This window comes from Pelophylax lessonae, assembly GCF_965119305.1.
Source record: "Pelophylax lessonae genome assembly, chromosome: 10".
NCBI classification, from domain to species: Eukaryota; Metazoa; Chordata; class Amphibia; order Anura; family Ranidae; genus Pelophylax; species Pelophylax lessonae.
Window position 1 is genome coordinate 191350009 of NC_138777.1, and position 18834 is coordinate 191368842.

The 18834-nt window shown below is 44.0% G+C and overlaps 1 protein-coding gene across 1 annotated transcript in view; it reads left to right on the forward strand.

Annotated features, from left to right (window-relative positions):
- ADAMTS18 (ADAM metallopeptidase with thrombospondin type 1 motif 18) overlaps positions 1 to 18392 on the forward strand; it is a 135607-nt gene extending 117215 nt beyond the window's left edge. The window contains exons 17-21 of the mRNA XM_082269980.1: positions 988 to 1189; positions 4011 to 4202; positions 8493 to 8705; positions 11016 to 11163; positions 18114 to 18392. Of these exons, the coding sequence (XP_082126106.1) occupies positions 988 to 1189; positions 4011 to 4202; positions 8493 to 8705; positions 11016 to 11163; positions 18114 to 18247 (889 nt within the window). The 3' untranslated portion in view covers positions 18248 to 18392. The remainder of the gene's footprint in view (positions 1 to 987; positions 1190 to 4010; positions 4203 to 8492; positions 8706 to 11015; positions 11164 to 18113) is intronic.
- The last annotated feature ends 442 nt before the right edge of the window (positions 18393 to 18834 follow it).

The window sequence follows — 18834 nt, forward strand, 5'->3', positions numbered from 1 at the left end:
TTAAATCCTGCAAGGCAATGCTATAATGTGGAAGTATGCATTGCATATTACCACATTATGTGAAACTTAAGCCTCGTACACATGCAACGATTGTTGGCCGTGAATTTTCGGCCAACGCCCGATCGGCCGATTGTCGGCTTGTTAGTATGATGCTTCCGACAACCGACTGCGACTTTTCGGCCGAACAAAATCTGGTGTGCATGCTATAAAATTTTTGTTGGCCGTCAACAGAACGGCCGATTGTTCGTCAGTCAGTACAGATTTCGGCAGACAAAAATGTGATGAGCAAGACTGGGCATGCTCAGAGAAGAAAAAACACACGGAAAGCTAACCATCACATGACATCACTTCTGAAGTTGGTTTTTGTTGGCCGATAAAATTCATGTGCAGTCTAGAGCACAATTCAACCAACACAACAACACTGGACAAAAGACGGCCGATCGGTTGGCCAACAATCGTTGCGTGTGTACGAGGCTTTACTTTAAAACAAAGCCCTCCAGCGGGGTGCTGTCACAGCTGAAGGCGCTTTCATCTTCACCAATTCTTCCTTCCCAGTTTGCGGACTCAGGCTGTGTGAGTGGCTGGAGAGCGATAACAACACTCCCGCGCATCCGCGTGGGACCCGCCGTTTACAGGACTCTGAAGGAACAGCACATTTAGAAGATACTTACTGTACCTATAGGTAAGCCTTACTATAGGTTTACCTATAGGTACAAATCAAATATGGGAGTTTACTCCCACTTTAATGGGAAAGTGGATGAAAATAGGGGCTGCTGGTGCAACGTCTATCTGGCTGAAAATCTATTTCTGTGACATCAATTGAACTTTATTGGTGATTTGTATCCTGAATGGACTTGTCCTTCAAATCTGATTGCTAAGGATCATTGCTCTTGTTGATAAAGGCTGTAAATGTGTGAATATGCTCATTATTAGGGCCTTCTATCATGTAAGGTGTCATATGCTATAAAGATTGTTTTCTGCCAACAGCTGGATAGCCAGTGATTGGAGTGCATGCAGCGTGTCTTGCGGTGGAGGTGAACAGACTCGGTCAGTGCTGTGTGTACAGAGGACAACACAAGGCGAAGAGCTGGTGGGGCATTCACACTGTCCAGTAAGCACTCCCATTCAACTCCAGAAGTGCCATGTCCAGGACTGCCCAGCAGAATGGAGCACAGGGCCCTGGTCCCAGGTATTAATCGGCCTTCTGCATTGCAGGCTGGCTTTGTCACTATATCGGAACTCTTTTACAATGTAATTATTATCTTGTATTCAAAACAAACAAGATACCCAACAAAGCTATAAAGAATGCAACGCCCATGAAACAAGTCAATCTTTTTGACTTTTGGATTTAGTTTTTATACAAAGGCAGGGTCAAAAGCTCACACATTATTTTTGGGGAAGTGGAAGAAGCATTCTGCAAACAAAATCTAGAATAAATGTTCAACATAAAGTAAATCTAAAAATTCATAAAAGAGCGGCGATAACACTACTAGACTGTTCTAAATGCTGTTTTTTTCTTTCTTTAAATGAAGGAGTATAACCTATCCATTTTCAGGCTTGGTGTTCCCTCATCGTCCCTCTTTTATGATGCAATGTGTGGGCTAGTATCCCACTACCTCCCTCATGGGGTATACTTTCCCCTATCTATGGCTGAGTAGGTGTTTGAGGACAGCTGCTTCATCAGTGGTAGAGCAATAGTAACATGCAGAAGAAACATATGTACTTCTGATCTCCATAAAAAAAAAAGTACAGTTTTATTAAAGCAGAACTACACTGCATCTGAGCACCACATATCAAAAACACAAATTCATTCATTTTAATCATCCAAAGCAATCTCACTCACCCATCCATGTCTCCATGCTTTATTTAGCTAAGAAATCACTTTGAAAACCACCCAGAGCATTTCTGTCAGTGGCCATCTTAAGTGAGGGCAGATTAATGTAGCATTTACTTCCTGGAATCCATCTGCCCTTAGTTTAGGCATGCAGACTGGAGAATGTGCTTAGTAGTGAAAACTCCTCCTTGCCTCCTGAAGACTCCTAGGATGTATGACATAATTTTCTTAGGCATGAAAACCAGAAAGTAACTGAAGAAATGTAAAAAAAATGTTTAATATTGTTAGCAACAGAAGGATTAAAATAGTCAATGTTGACTGAGGGAGTGAATTCCACTTTAAATATGTACTGTATATTATATATGTATATACAACTGGATATTTTAGAGAGGACTGCCCTGAAAATGGCAACATGTCTTTTTGCTGTTTGTGACCTGTAAATCACTTTTGGACATTTAAAATCATACATTCCATGTTAACTGGGGTAGTGGATATACATATTGAAGAGTGGGTTACTTCTGTCTCAGTAAAATACAAATACAGACCTACTGAGACAGAATTACAACCTAGTGCCCAACCTGCGGCCTTTTGGCACTGATAGTGCAGCCCCTTGAGCCCCTGCAGACAGTAGTCTGTTTTCCTTACCTACGTGCCTACTCAGACCAGTGATAGAAATATTAATTGGATTGGGTTTAAGTAGTTGCATGGTTTGGTTTATTTTTATGGCCCCTTTCACATGGGGCGGACGCTGGCAGCAGATCCGCCTGCTCAGCAGGGGATCTCTCCAGTGATCCCCACTGAGTAGGTGGATGACAGGTCCGTGTCCGCTCCACTATGCAGAGCGGACACAGACACAGCCCGGTGTTCTCTATGGGCGGTCAGATGGAAACGGACTGCCTGTCTGTTTTCATCCAACTGTCATCTAATCCACTGTCCCATCTGTCTGTTTTTAGACCGGATCAGATTGGATGTCGGCAGGTGTCAGTGGACACATGTCTGCTGACATCCGCCACTCCATAGAGAAAAAAGTAGGTTGTAGGCTGAAAAACTGACAGGCGGACCCGATCGGTATGTGTTTAAAAGTGGCCTATTACATGATCTTACTTGTTGTACTGTCCATTCCCTTATCTTTTTTAATTTTCTTATACTCTGATTTTTTATGATGGATCTTATGGTAACACTAGGCATTTTGTAAGTGGGCTGTAGAAAGCACAAAAAGGCATCATAGGCTTGCAAAGGGGCTTTAATAGCATTGATCTCTAACATTATTATGTAATGTGTTTCCGGTCTACAACTGTCTTCTAAATCTAAACCATGTATCCAGTCTCTAACAACTCCAATAGCATGTTCACAGTCTCAGACCATCTCTTGTAGCATATAATCAAAAAGACAAGAAAAGGGCGCACCGACCTAGCACATTATCCTCAATATAGGCTTTATTAATTGAAACAAAAAATGGCTACTCACAAACGTAGGTGAAAATCAATCACATCAAACTCATGCACTTGAGTATCAGAAGTAGTCCATACAGATGTCCATAGTCTCATTAGGATGACGGGACGCGTTTCGAGGCATAAGCCTCTTCCTCAGAGCCACCATAATCAGCCTGGCAATTTTCTTTAGCATTGCATTCACTGAATATTATGTGTGGGCTTTGGTAATGTCAAGGGTTACACTTGAGGCCTCTGTATCAAGAACATTGACTACCACTTTTCTAACCCTTCTCTAAACAAGCAAAGAACACTTTTTGTCTGGAATTCCACTTAAAAAAAAAACAAATATTTTTATGTGTATCTGTAAAGTTCTCCCTTAGCATACTGTAAGTTACAATTTCTACAGCAGCCTATTACAGTTGAACAATAGACCCCATTAAATTCATATTATACACATGACAACAAAATTGCTGGTCCCTTTGGTCTTGTAACAAGCCAGATCTTATGTCTGTCACTAAATCAGTACAGATGTATCAGCCAAAATGTCTAATTTGTAGATTGAGAGGCAAAATGAGAAGAAATATTAATCCAAAAAAAATTGCAGCCTTCGCCCATTACTAGCCCAAAGGACTAAGCGCAAGCTCTTCTGGTATATGTATACATGTAAGTGAGCACTATACATGTCATGTTGATATAAGCATTCTACATGAGCTTTGACAGCTTGCATTCCTTGTCTGGTCTAGTGCTCCCGATCCTGCGGTAAGGGAATTAAGAAACGAGAGGTTTATTGCAGAAGTGTCAACTCGGAGAAGTATAAAATCCTTCCAGCAGACCTGTGTCCAGCCAGCTCCAAGCCAGAGTCCACTGAGAGCTGCATGCTCGCCCGCTGCCAGAAAAATGACAAACTGCAGTGGGTGATATCTGCATGGACTGAGGTAACCTTCACATCTAAATAACGACTGAAAATGTGCTTTGATTTGTTGTTTTTTAATTAAATTTACTGCATAAGGGAATTACCTTAATTTTAAAGGGTCAGTGTATCCAAAATAGACATTTGAACCAGCCTACCATTTCCTTTATCTCTCAGAGACTCTATTGGTGAGATCCCTGCTCTTGAGTTTTGGTGTTTGTTAAGGCCATTATAGTGAAGTCCCTCTGTCTGGTTTGGATATTTATTGTATGATATAGAGAATGCATCAGGAGATCTTGCCACAATTAGCCAGAATCTCAGGTGGAATAGATTTGGGAACTATGGTAGGGAGACCTTACTACTGTAAATTTCAAGCTATAGACAAAGTCAGGGGCTAACTCAGCCACCAAGCTGCACCTGTAGCAATATTTGTGGTGGTTAAAACTATATATTTTTAAATATTAATGGATCCAAAATTATAATTTTAGTGCACAAATGTATAGATATGTTTAAATAGCAGCCAACCATATTTCAGTTTGCTGGTTTAAACGTCAGTCAAACGATTCGGTTTTTTAGTGCTATGGGTTACTATATCATTGCTCCGCACAGCCTTTCTGAACAAGCCCATCAGGTAGTTCCTTTCTTCTGCTTGAAGTGAAAGTCCCATAAGGGAAAAGTCACACAAGCAATTTTAAGCTCTTGCTACTGAGAGATTTTAATGATTTGCAGTTAGTCATCCAATTAGGCTGGAGCTACACATTACATTTTTATTCTTGCTGCTACAATTGCTAATATATAATTGTTAGGAGTAGCGATTGATAGCTAAACAGAGGGGGAAAATGGCTTCATGTGAAGTAAACTTCACAAGCAGTAGTAGTAGCGATTGGTCTCCCATGATCGAACAGTTCTTCAATCATGAGCGATGCTCCAAGATGCTACTGCATGCAATTTAGGTAGCTACTCTCTACTCCTGACAACTATTTATAAGTAATTTTAGTGCCATGATTGAGCTACAATTAGGCGCTAGCCTAATAAGGTGAATGCCAATACTGCTAGTATGAGATTAAAATTTCAGCTGTAGCTTAACTCTAGAGATTATATCATGGAGTGGCCCTGGGAGAGCCAAACTAGAATAGAGAGGGATTATTTGCAAGGGTATCTCCACTATTGAACTTGCAAGGTGTAATTGAGTAGCAGTGGTATTTGCAGAAGAACTGCTAGGTTGAGAATGAAATGGAATATTTCCAAGGACACTTTACCGCTCAGGGATAGAGACAGTGACCTACCTGGCTTGAGAGCCTGACATGTGGAGGAAGACCTCTCGTACAGCTCTGGCTCAGGGGTCACTGATAGTGGAACAGTAACCCTGACAGCACAGCAAGGTAAGAGTGGCTATTATTAGTCCAGTAGTCTGCGAAGTGGTAGCCGAACTTTGCTGGAAGATGCCATAAGACAGAACAGCTGACAGCAAGCAGATGTAACTGCAGAGAGTGCTGGAAGCAGACGGGTGGTAGATGTGCACCAGGAAGCAAAACCCAGAAGCTGATGTGCTGTACTGATGGATGTGTAGCAGGCTGGAAGAGCTGGACAGGGTCAGACAAGCTGGGTCAGTAACTGGCAGGCAGATCAGGCATGGACGGCAAACAGGAGAATAGTCGGGTCACAGGCCAATGTTGGCAACAGTGCACAGTACAGGTAAGAGCAGAAGGCAGAGACAGAATCTGGGAATAAACTGAGATCAGGGAAGGTAGCAGACAAGGATAGTCAGAAGCAAGCCAGTCAAGATCAGAGGTCATACACAAGAATGAGGAACATACACAGAATGCTGTAGACAAAACAGCAATTAGTCAGTGCAGAGGCCCTGTTTAAATAGGCTGTTTGACGCCAGTACTGGTGACAGGTGCGTGCCTAGGAATGCGCGTTCACGATTGTGCACAGCAGCTTGGCCAGTCCCTGGTTGGCAAATGCACATATGTATTGGCCTCGGAGCTCCATCTGTACTATGGCACAGCCTTCCCTGACACCTCCTTCGTGTTGTGAAGCCATGGCTGGAGGTACAAGGATGTTAGGTAGATCTATGCTGTTACCTTGGTGATCCAGGGAGGTAGTACTATTTGCAGGGACAACGCTGTGGTGTTGGTGGTGCAGAGTAAGAAAAATGTAGAAGAAACAAGTTTATAGCTTATAAATAAACCTTTGCACCTCTAAATGAATAGGCACACTTCTTATACTTCAGCATTATGAAGAATCCAAAATTGGTGTTATGGTGATTATACTCATGTGGTCGATGCTTTTTTCCAATGAGTTGCGCCAGTCCAAACTGTATTTTAAGGTATGGCAGCTCACTTTTATTGAACAAAACTGAAAGTACACATAAACATCAGCTGCCCACGCAGGGGTTCTTCAACATAAACATGAAAAGTCAACTGAAAATGCTGAGTCCCCTGGCTCCCGTGTCAGCAGCACCACTGCTCTTCTTATTAGTCACACTGACTGTATTGCCCAGCTCTTCTGTTTCATTTGGCTTACTTAGCCTTTAGTTGCACGGCCCACTCCAGGCCTCTGGGCAGGGGATCTCCTGACACCTAATAGGAGCCAAATAGATATGAGAGCACAGAGACCGCTCTGGTGTTGAAATGTCCTCACAATCAGAAGGGTGCAGGTTAGGTCCGTAGTCCCGATAGCTGTGTGACGGTTATGACTAAGCGAACATAGTTTCGTGAAACGCGTCAACTGTTTTTTGCCCTCTTGTCCCTGGTTTGTCGTTTTGGATTTTATGGATTTTCAATAAAAGGTTTTTATCATTTACTATCACTCTCAAGTTGGTGTGCGGTTGCCTTCTTCTAATTGTACCTAATAGGAGCCCACCTGACTCCTGGGATGAGACCTCCTGTTTCCTGACTTTTGGGTGGGGCACATTTGACCCCTGGTTGAGACCTCCTGTGTCCTGACTGGGGCCCCTCTGATGCCTGGGTAGCTGTCTCCAAACTGGGAGCCCTGGGCTTTTCTCAAGCTTGAGTATATAATGACCCTGGTAACTGGTGTTCGCACACAGACTGCCGGAATCCAGTAAAATCTGGACACAGGATTGAAGGTTCTGTCCCACCCAAGACACTTTGGAACCTTCAAGCTCCAGGCTCCAATCCAAAGAGCCAAAAACATAGCTTTCTCTGCTCAATCTGGAACCTCGCATTAAGCCTTAATTTTTTAAATTTTTCTAAATGTAATTTATGTTTTGCTTATTGTTGAACTACTATACATTACCTTGGGGTGCTCCCCCCTGGTACTTGTTTGCACTAATACTGTTGTTTTGTATTTTTATATTTTTTGGTCTGGGTTTTATATGTAAAATAAAGGAAAAAAATGCCAATTAATGCCAATTCTGTGTAAGTTTCTCCGACATTTCCACAGCGGCAGGGCCTCATACTGTCACAGTGGGTAGTGACACTATTACAGATACTATTTACAATGTTGTGCCACTAGAATTCCTAAGAAATATATAAAAAGAGTATGTCATCCCGCTTTGGTAAAGTTAGCCTTTACACTAAAATTGGCTTACTTTTATTTTTGTTTTGAGAACTTTAACATGTTAACCTCCCTGGCGGTATCCCCGAGCGTGACTCGGGTGGATTTTTTAGGCTAGGATCGGTATCCCCGAGTCACGCTCGGTGTAGATGTGCAGAGCACCAGCGGTGTCTCTTACCTTCTCCTGGCGATCCAGTGATGATCTCTCATTGCTGTGACCGCCAGCCGAGATCCCCGCCGCTCGTCCGTCGGTGTGATGACTTCCTAGTTCCGTTCCCTGCAGCAGCAATGCTGCATGGGAGCGGAACTGGGAGGGAAATTCAAACATTGCACCAAACACAAACACACACACATATATATATATATATATATATATATATATATATATACATACACACCTATATATATATATACATATATATACATATATATATATATATATACACACACACACACATATAACGCATGAATTATAATCAAATCAATAATTTCGTTTTATTATATATATATATTATATAATAAAATTATATTGTTGATTAGATTATAATTCAAGCGTTTGTGTTTCAAATTTATCACATCTGGTATGTCTACTAGAGTCTTGTTTTGGTCAGGTTTATGTCAGTAATTACTAAGAATTGTAGGCCTATAATACAGAACGCCAAATTTCCATGAAAAAAATTGTACCGCTTTTGGTACAGAATTCCTGACATAATCATACCGCCAGGGAGGTTAAAATTATAATTGAAAGGCACACATATATGTATTTGTTATGTTGTTTTCCTTTGTGCAGTGTTCAACAACCTGTGGCCCTGGTGTGAGGAAGCGCGAACTTAAATGTGGCGAGAAGGACAATTATGGCAAAATTGTGACTGTTCCACAAAGAAGGTGTCGAAGTGTCCGAAAAATCACAGTACCTCTGGAACAGCCATGCAATAACAAACCATGCCCTGTACAAACACCATACACTGTTTATAATGGGTGGCATGCATCTCCGTGGCAACCGGTAAATATTCAGAGTAACACGCTACGTGCAAAGTCTTACCTCCAACCATATGGTTCTTACTTCATTTGTACTTGGGGTATTAGGAGGAAGCTTCATATATTACCATACTGAGGTATACAAAAGTCATCAAGAAATCAAGTACTAGGTTCCACCGTATAATTTATTTTGTAGATACAGAATAATGATGGGGTAGATTTACTAAAACTGGTGCATACAGAATCTGGTGTAGCAGTGCGTAGCAACCAGTCAGCTTCTAGGTTTTTTTGTCAAAGATTAAAGTATAACTAAGGGCAACGGGCAACTTTTTTTTTCTTTTAGCTTTAGATAGTGTATAGAGATTAGAAGGCTTGTTAGTTTTTATTGCTGTCTGTGTCCCCGTTAAAGAGATTCACCCTCGTCCTGTTTATCACTGAGAGTGGAAGTAAAAGGAAATCACAATTTTTGGGTTATCCCCAGAAATGTAATAAGGGGGAAATCTTCCAATGGGGACACTAGTTCTGGTGACCTTGGGGTCCCCAAGAAATTCCTTTAATTTTCAGTGATTTCCTCCCACTTCCTGTTTAGCTATGGGAAAGGAAGTGAAGGGAAATCTCTGTAATAGGACATAGATGGTGAAATAAAATCTGACAGAGGTTATACCCTGCCCTCGCTCTGTCCAAAATGAAAAGAAAAAAGATTTTGCCTATAGTTCTAATTTAAAGTGTTACTAAACCCACAACCTTAAAATCAGCCTGTGTATACAGTAAAGCATGCTTCTTATATTCCCTGTGGAACCTAAGGGGTTATTCCTCTGCATTGTCTAAAAAGGCTGTTTGATCAGCACATGGCCAATCAGTACTGTCCAGACAGAGGGTCAGTTGTCCTGCAGCCTCATAGAAAAGTCAGAGTAGAATAAAAAGGATAAAAAAAGAGGATCTACAGTATACCTTTGTTATCCCCAATTGATTAATGTTGTATGCTGCATTGTGTCTTTTTACCCAAGGAGCAGCACTTAAAGCATCAGAACGAACTGGAAACTCCTTTGGCCCCATGCACACTGGGCATTTAGCCTCAGTGCATGAGGCTCCAGTGTTTGGGTGCAGGAGGAAGGTACAGGCGCACCATCCAGCCCCACTGCTGATAGCCTGTAAAAGTCTGAGAGGCTGACAGTTGCTGATGCTGGACGGGGCAGTATGGTGGACCAAGCTTTACTCATGTTTAGTGCAGTATGCACCCATGGACTAATGCCCGGAGCACTGACTGCTTGCATTCTGGGCATCTGTTCCTGGGCACATAATGCACTAAATATAAGTACTGCTCAATGCACTGTTCAAGCCCGTGCCAGGCGCAGTAGTCACCAGCTTTGCATAGACTTCTTAGAGGCTACTGGCATCTAAACCCCCAGTGTGCATGAGGCCTGTAGAGCAGGATTTAGTTGTATTTTAACCTGCAGCTATGTGGAGACTTTCCAGAAAAGCAGTGAGCCAATCAGACAAGCAATAAACTTCCTGTACACCTGCAGGTTGGCGTATTGCAAAGGGACATTTTTTGAGAATTTTAGAAATTCTTAGTGGTGGCAAATTTAAAATGGAAAGGTAATTTATTTACAAGATGGGAGTCTGAGCCAACTACTTCTGCCCCCTCCACAGCCCGGCATTCAAGTGAGTGATAGGGGGGGGGGGGGGAGCAGAGATTTGGTGACTGACAGTCTCCAGCTCTCTGCAGGCTGAAGATTAAGAACTGAGCAATCAGCAGTCTTTGATCGCTCAGATCCCAGTCTTAAGCCTGGTACACAGTATACTTTTTTTTTTTTTCTTGCTCTACCCAGCCAGCTGAGTGAAAACAATTTGAGAAACTTGCTATACTTACTATGTACAGCGATCTACCCACTGAGCTTTTGTGTTCTGACAGGACTGAATCCCTGCCAGAACACACTGGTCAGCATCGCAGCCATTGGCTGCCAGTGCCATTCAGAGTACAATCGGCTGCTGGTTTTCCAGCTTGCCATTTGGCAGAAGCCAGACAGGCTGCTGTACACACTGGCCTGAATGTCAGATGGTTTCTGTTGAACCAGATGATATTCGGCAAGTGTGTACCAGCCTTTAGAGGCAGCGGGGGACAGCTGGGATTTATATATTTTTTTAAAGCCATACTTCTCTTTCAAAATGTTTTTTTTTTTTTTTTTTTAATAGCCCTTATTTTTTTAACTAAAAACGTATAATTTAGTAATTTCATATTTTAATAATTATTATTTAAAAAATATCAACATCATCATGCCAATCGAATTGTTGTCAGTGGTAGATGAAATCTTTGTCATCTGTCTCTATATAGTGTACTGTGACCTGTGGTGGAGGAGTTCAGATCAGAAATGTCCAGTGTCTTCATCAAGGTAGACCTGCTGTGGGCTGTTTACCTAATCAGAAGCCACCAACATCCCAAGCCTGCAACATGCACTTCTGCCCTTCTACAGGAGTTCATGGTAAGTATTCAACAGCGTGTGATGCACAGGCTTGTTATAATTTTGGAGATTCTTTGAACCATTGAAGGTATAGTGTATCAAATCTGATGTTTATCACTTAAAGCTGAAGTTAAATATGCTTATATTTTGCCTTTCCTGATCTCCCCCCATCAACACGCTTATAAAATGTTTAAATAAAACCTTTCTTTTTTCATTACATACCACACATTCTTCAGTGGGCCTCTGAGCTTCTCCATGCAATGCAGGCAGGTCATGGCTGATTGGAGAGGCCAACAGGGTGCTGTACATAATGCCCTAAAAACATCACAGCACCCTGCCTTAGTTCTCCTCTCAGGAGCCCTCAGCCTTGTTGCATGCAACGGACTTAAAGAGGGAGTAAACCCTCCTCTGCAAGTTGTACCTATAGGTAAGCCTATGATAAGGCTTACCTATATAGGTACTGTAAATATCTCCTAAACATGTACCGTTTAGGAGATATTTACCTTACATGCAGCCAGTGACGTCACTGGCGCATGCGCTCTGAAGGAACGGCCGCTGGTGCCGTTCCTACAGAGCCCCGTGCCGTGACCGTCGGCTCCCACGCGTGCGCAGGAGTGACGTCACCGCGGCTCCGGCCAATCAGATGGCAGGATGCCGCGATCCCAGAAGACGGGCGACTGAACATGTCGCCCATCATAGAGGTAAGCGGGTGGCATGGCGGTGGCTCGTTCTAAGGTAAGTATTTCATAATGAGCTAGTATGCGATGCATACTAGCTAATTATGTTTTTCTCTTTCAGGGTGAAAAAATAAAAATAAAAATCGGGTTTACAACCTCTTTAAGAGGAGTTATGCAAATATCAAAATGCATTACATAGTTCCAGATGAGGTCTTAGTAATTACCTAATGGGCATTGATAGGTGGGTGTCAGTCTGGAGAAAAATGGATTTTTGTAAAATCTTACCGTAAAATCCTTTTCTCTTAGCTCATTGACAGACGTAGTCCTCGGTGATACAGCACCTTCGGGTTATGTTGCCTCCACAGGAGCAGGACTAGACAGGAAATTAAAAAGCTCTGGCCACACCCTAGGGGCAGTCCCAGAGGGTATATCCTCTCTCTCTCTGCCTCAGCAAATCAGTTATGTGAAAAAGCAGTCTTTAGAGATTTTAACCCAACCCAACTCAAAAAACAGAGGGGCGGGGACTACGTCTGTCAATGAGCTAAGAGAAAAGGATTTTACGGTAAGATTTTACAAAAATCCATTTTTCTCTATCGCTCATTGACAGACGTAGTCCTCGGTGATACAGCACCTTCGGGACGTCCCAGAGCAGTATCACAAATGAGGGGTGGGAAAATGAAAATCAAATCCCAATCTAGAAGGCCCAACCGGTGCCAACTAGAAGTTTACAATGCTCATCCTTAATGATGAGACTCAACAAAAAAGAGAAATTTTTTTTTTTTTTTTTTTCAAACAGAAAAATACCCTCGAGGTAGACCACCGGTCTCCTCAAATTGCGGCCTGCAAAACCTTGCGGCCAAATGAGGCATCCGCCGATGCCGTCACATCAATTTTATAGAATTTTGTAAAGGTATGTACCGACGACCAGGTGGCCGCCTTACATACCTGGACCACTGACGCCTGATGGCGAAAGGCCCAGGAAGTACTGAGCGCTCGAGTGGAGTGCGCCCTAACAGGGAACGGAGGACTCTGACCCTTAATAGAATAAGCCTGTACCACCGTCTGTCTAATCCATTTGGCAATGGTCGCGGCAGATGCAGGCAAACCCTTTCTGGGGCCATCCGTGATCACAAAAAGTGAATCCGTCTTACGGAATGATTCCGTAGCTTTCAGGTATACCCTGATTGCCCGAACCACATCTAAGGAATGCAACGCATGTTCCCGATGATGCTTGGGCTGAGGACACAAGGAAGGTAGTACAATATCTTCATTCAGATGAAAATCTGAAACCACCTTAGGAAGAAAAGATGGCTTAGGATGAAGTACTACCTTATCCCTATGAATCACTAGGTATGGGGACTGGCATGATAATGCAGCCAGTTCTGACACCCTGCGAGCAGAAGTGATAGCCACCAAGAAGGCCACCTTCTGGGATAAAGTAAGCAAGGGAATCTCCCTGATGTTTTCAAAGGGCGGTTTCTGTAGAACCGACAAAACCAAATTAAGATCCCAGGGCGGTAAGGGCGCGCGGACTGGTGGAGCCAGGTGCCGCACCCCCTGGATGAAATTCCGCACCAAAGACTTGGTAGCTAAAGGTTTCTGAAAGAAGATTGCTAATGCTGAAACTTGACCCTTGATGGTGCTCAAGGCTAGCTTCTGCTCAACCCCTTGTTGCAAAAAAGCCAATATTCGAGTCACCGAATAGGTACGTGGAGGAAATCCTAAAGATTCGCACCATGCAATATAAGTCTTCCATGTGTGATAATAGACCTTGCTGGAAGTCGCTTTCCTTGCTTTAATAAGGGTAGGAATGACTGAAGTAGACAAACCTCTGTCCTTCAGTACTTGGGTCTCAATGGCCAGGCCATTAAAACCAGCGACTGTAAAGCACGATGGTAAATTGGTCCTTGAGACCACAGACACTCCCTGAGACGAAGTTCTCACGGAACGTCTGCAACTAGCATGTCCAAGTCGGCCAGGCCGGCTTGACGAGGCCAGCCTAGAATTTCTAGGACCACTGGCGCTGATTGGATCTGAACCAGGCGTCCCTAGAGGTATCTGGCCCCGACCATCCGAGAAAGTCTGGTCGTTTTCTGTTCCCACACATTTATCAGATACCTGATTGTTATCAGGAAGGGTGATCTTTTCTGGTTGAACCTCAGGGACCGAAGTCACCCGACTAGAGGCTTCTTGGCCTGTCTGGTCAACCAGATCCGATTCCTGTGAGGCATAGGGACTAATCTTAGGAAAAGGTAAAGGAAAAGATCTATTCAGGGAACGGTAACTACCGCTTCCTGTAGTACTTAAATGTTGGAAGGGAAGAATCGCACCGGTAGTAGTGGTTGATGCTCGATCTAATGTCCTGAATACCGGTGAAAACGTCCCCCCACCCTGAAACCGGGTGGGGGCGCACCTTCAGGCTGTGTACTCCTTTGCTTCGGGTTTGGCTGGGTTGGTCCTCTGTTTGTCCGACCAGCCCTTCTTGAACCCTCCTGGAGGAGTCTTGCCTTTCCCGCTTGTTCCAGCCGGGCGCCCTTTATGGGCAGTAAAGAAAGGTCCTCGCTTGTTGCGAGGTCCCTTAGCTTTAGCAGCCTGTGGCAAAAAAGTGCTCTTGCCCCCAGTGGCATCCTTAATGATTTCATCTAGGTTGGCCCCAAATAGACGATTCCCCTGAAAGGGGAGATTTGTCAAAGTCTTTTTGGAACCTAGGTCAGCTGACCAGCATTTTAACCACAGCACACGTCTGAGGATGACCGCTGACATAGATGCATGCCCTAATAGGGGAGTAGTGTCCAAGGCTGCGTCACAGATAAACTGTAGCCCTTGTATAATCTGTTCCATCAAATCAGATGTCTCCTGGGGAATATCTTTTCCCCTAAGGTCTTGGCGTACCATTCTCGCCCATTCCGTAAGTGTCTGGGAAACTAGACCAATAACAATTACTGGTCTAAATGCTGACCCTATCAGAGAGAAGATGGTGCGGGACTCTGCTTCCATCTTTCGATCCACCGGATCCTTAAAGGACGAAGTGTCCTCCACTGGGATAACCGTGGCTTTATTCAGCCTGGAAATAGGTGGATCCACCACTGGTGGTACCGTCCATTTCTTAATGATGGATTCCTCAAACGGATAGCGTCTAGCAATACGCTTGGAAATAGTAAAGGTACGTTTAGAATGCTCCCATTCTCCTTTAATCTTATTACCAAAACACTTGGGTACAGGAAAAACCTTCACCGTTTTGATGGGCTTGTTAGTACCAAAAGGAACCTCTGTTTCAGTTGCCTCTGCCGGTAAAACCTCAAGTTTTAAGGTTTCCTGCACTGCCACAACTAGTGCGTCCACCAATGCTTCTTCCTGAATTATAGCGGGAGAAGAAACGTCCTCCTCACTGTCTGAGGGAGCTTTACCTGAGGTAACAGCCCTTGCAGAGGGACCTGCAACTGCAGTGACCATCTCTGAATCTGAGTCAGAGGTGTCAGATAGTATAGGGGTAGGCGGGGGTCGCTTCCTTGACCCCCGTCCCTGACAGGCCGCCTCCACCCGAGCCACCATAGACTCCAAAATTGCTGTAAATGCCTCTACACTCTGTGCACCGGCGGGTCCCGTGTCCCCCTCGAGGGAAACAGGTGGGGGAATATGTGTGGCAGGGTCCATGATAATTCCAGTCACTTCCTGGATAATATAATTCAAAAATAAAAAACTTTTTTTTTTTTTTCAGACCCCCAGCGCCACAAAAGCCCCTTAGGGATCCCTAGCAGGTAACACTATCGATCGAGAGAGAGAGAGATAGACCCCCAGGCTCACCACTTGATGCTCAGAGTTTAACTGCAACAGGTTACAGCGCTGTCTTGACAAACAGGAAGTCTTTTGGCTGGCTGCCCAGAAAGAAAGGAGGCGGCTCCGCCCCTCTGCACGCCTTCCGGCGCCTCCCCTAGCTCCACGAGGTGTTTGGATCACCTCAAACATGGCCGCCCCCATGCTGGAGACACGAGGCTACGCCAAAATGGCGGCTCGTGCGATCCAGCAAAAAAAATGGCGGCGGCCTGTACTGAATAGCGGTGTGCTGCATGGCACACAACACTCTCTCTGCATGGGGATTTGGCGTGGTTGGCGGTACCGGCCCTGGCGGACCGCATGGCCGTTGGGGAGGCCTGCTTATAGCTGGAGATCTGATTTAGGAAGGCAGTCTACATGTCCGTGGCTTCTGACTGGTAGGTACCTTATTCTTATCACAGTAAGATTTCCAGAATGCCACTGATTACAATCTTTTAAACATGTATACAATTAGATTGTTAGCTCCCAAACCAAGCCTCCTGGCTTTTTGCACATAAAATCACACTCAAAGTAGGGGGATCTGTGTCATGTTATAGGATAGAGGGGGACTCTATCTTACCATACAGAGAGGGGCCCGCCTTCACCACAAGACCCGTCAGGGGAAAAGGGGGAACATACTACTCACCATACCGGAACCAGGCGGGCACCAACTCCTGACAGTACCCCTCTCCACCGGGGCGGGAGGGCTGTCGACCGATATGGACGCCGTGACTCATGGTCTTTGGCGTTTCAGCGAGACGTTTAACTCGCGGGGTCAGTCCCTTAATGGGACTTTGTCGCGGCCGACCCAGCGCGGAGCTATGGCCTGCACGCGCTCGTAGGCTGAACTGGGGTGACCACCGGATCTCAACATCCAGCCCGTCGCCCAGTTCAGCTTTCTTGCTTGGAGATCTCACAGGAACACTGGAGAAAAAAAGCTGTCTAAAAAATCTTTTAAGAAAAAAATCTTGCCAGGACCGAAGATCCCAGCAAGGTATCTAGGTCCTTACTCCTAACTAGACAGAAAATAACTGATTTGCTGAGGCAGAGAGAGAGAGGATATACCCTCTGGGACTGCCCCTAGGGTGTGGCCAGAGCTTTTTAATTTCCTGTCTAGTCCTGCTCCTGTGGAGGCAACATAACCCGAAGGTGCTGTATCACCGAGGACTACGTCTGTCAATGAGCGATAGAGAAATGGATGTTTCTAGGCAGGTTGCATTTGCATGCAGACTGTCTTAGGTAACATTCCTATGTGAAGCTGATCATCTAGGATTGAAAGAACTGAAATTCAATGAATGAAAGGACTGGGCCAGGGACAGTAAGCTTAGGGAGGAAAGTACTAAATAGAGATGGGCTTGTTCGGGATCCCAGTTGTGCGATCCTGCCAGCAAGCCGACACTGCACACTGCTAATCACAGGCAGTGAGACATTTCCCAATCTGTGCAGCTGCGGACGGGAAATGTCTCACTGCCTGTGATTAGCCGTGTGCAGTAGCAGCTTCCTGGCGGCATCGGGCAGGTGGGAACATGTCCGAGCCCATTCCTAGTGCTGAATTATACTGGATGTCTTTCAGTCAGGAAATTCAACTAGCCCTATCTGACTTGTTCTGGTTTCTAATGCACACTGTGAAACGCTGGCATTCAGCTTTATTATGCACAATATACTGAGAGCATGGCCTATATGCCCAAAGCCTCCATTTTTAATACAGGCATTGTAGAGAACCCGTCAAGAATTTATTATTATACAGGATTTATGTAGCGCCAACAGTTTGCACAGAGCTTTACAACATGAGAAGCTCCTCTGAAATGATTGGCTAGAAATGTGAGACAGTCTGAGGGCCTGTGTTGATGGGCTTTGGGCTGTGTCAATGAGCTTACATTTGAAATTGTGAGTTTGAGGTATTTTAGAGATAATTCACAATTAATTGACAGGTGCATTCAACCTACACTTGACCTCTTCCTAAAATGGCATTTGACCTGCTTCAACCTGGTATTGTTTTTAACAGAATTGTATAGAGAAAATGTGGTTCTGAAGCAAACAAAAACCAATCAACGTAGACCCTAAAGTTGGTCATAAACGAGGAAAATTTTCTGATTGCTTTTATTTTTCCCAAGATAAGCGAGCACCTAAAATGCACTGCCATGCTTTCTGCTCCTTAATTTCTTTACAGTTACAGGGACATATATGGTCACAAAAAAAGCTTCAAGCGTTCCGATATCCCCATGTTGAAGCACCCATTAAGGTGGCCCTTTTCTAATGGGATATTGCATAGTTTCTTTATTATATTCACACCTATGATTATTGCATGTATCCAGCGTTGGAGCTAAAATCTAGAAGAGGAGCAGGCATAGTAGTAAACAGAGCCCTGAATGATTCAGAGGAGGGACACCCTCACTCTTCTCCTTCTAGCAAGGACAGCAACTTATGATTTTTTTGTATAGCTTTATTTGCACTAACTTGGCACATTGTCTTGTTTTACAGAAGATCCATCTTGTTTGGACTATTTCAGCTGGTGTTCCCTAGTGCCCCAGCATGGAGTGTGCAACCACAAATTCTATGGGAAGCAGTGCTGTAAGTCCTGCACCAGGAAGAAGCACTTTGGTGATACTGGCTGACTTCCCAACGAAGTCAAATTTGTATAAAATCCTGTGAAACAAATTCATAAAGTGAAAGAAGTTAATCATCAGCAATCTGTGTTTGATCCTCCAGCTAGAAATCTGAAAGCACCGAGAACTTCCAGATAATCAGATTTTAAATTGACTGAAGTGTAGCCATATCTGAATTCCAGGGTAATGAATATTACCAACTCAACTTATACTGCAAAGTAATTACACAAGGTGGCTTCAGGATAGAAAAAAAGATGACTTACTTTTTCATGGAGGTGTATGGAAAGTTGCAGCAGTAGATCCATCTAATGTGGACTATATCACTTGGTGCTCCACTATTCTTCCGTATTGAGTATGCAGCCTTAAATAATATAAAAAATATGCAGCAGCATATATACTGCAAATTGGATTTGGAGATGAACATCAATTCTGACCAACCACAAGTATGCCAGGAGGACCTGTATGCCTAATTCGTGTCTATACAGAATGGTGTTAATGAATAGACTGTGTCCCTTTGTACTCCTTTGTCTTCCACCATGGAGTTTGCTACCACAGAGGTTATGGGAAGCATAGTACTACACAGCACACTTACTAAG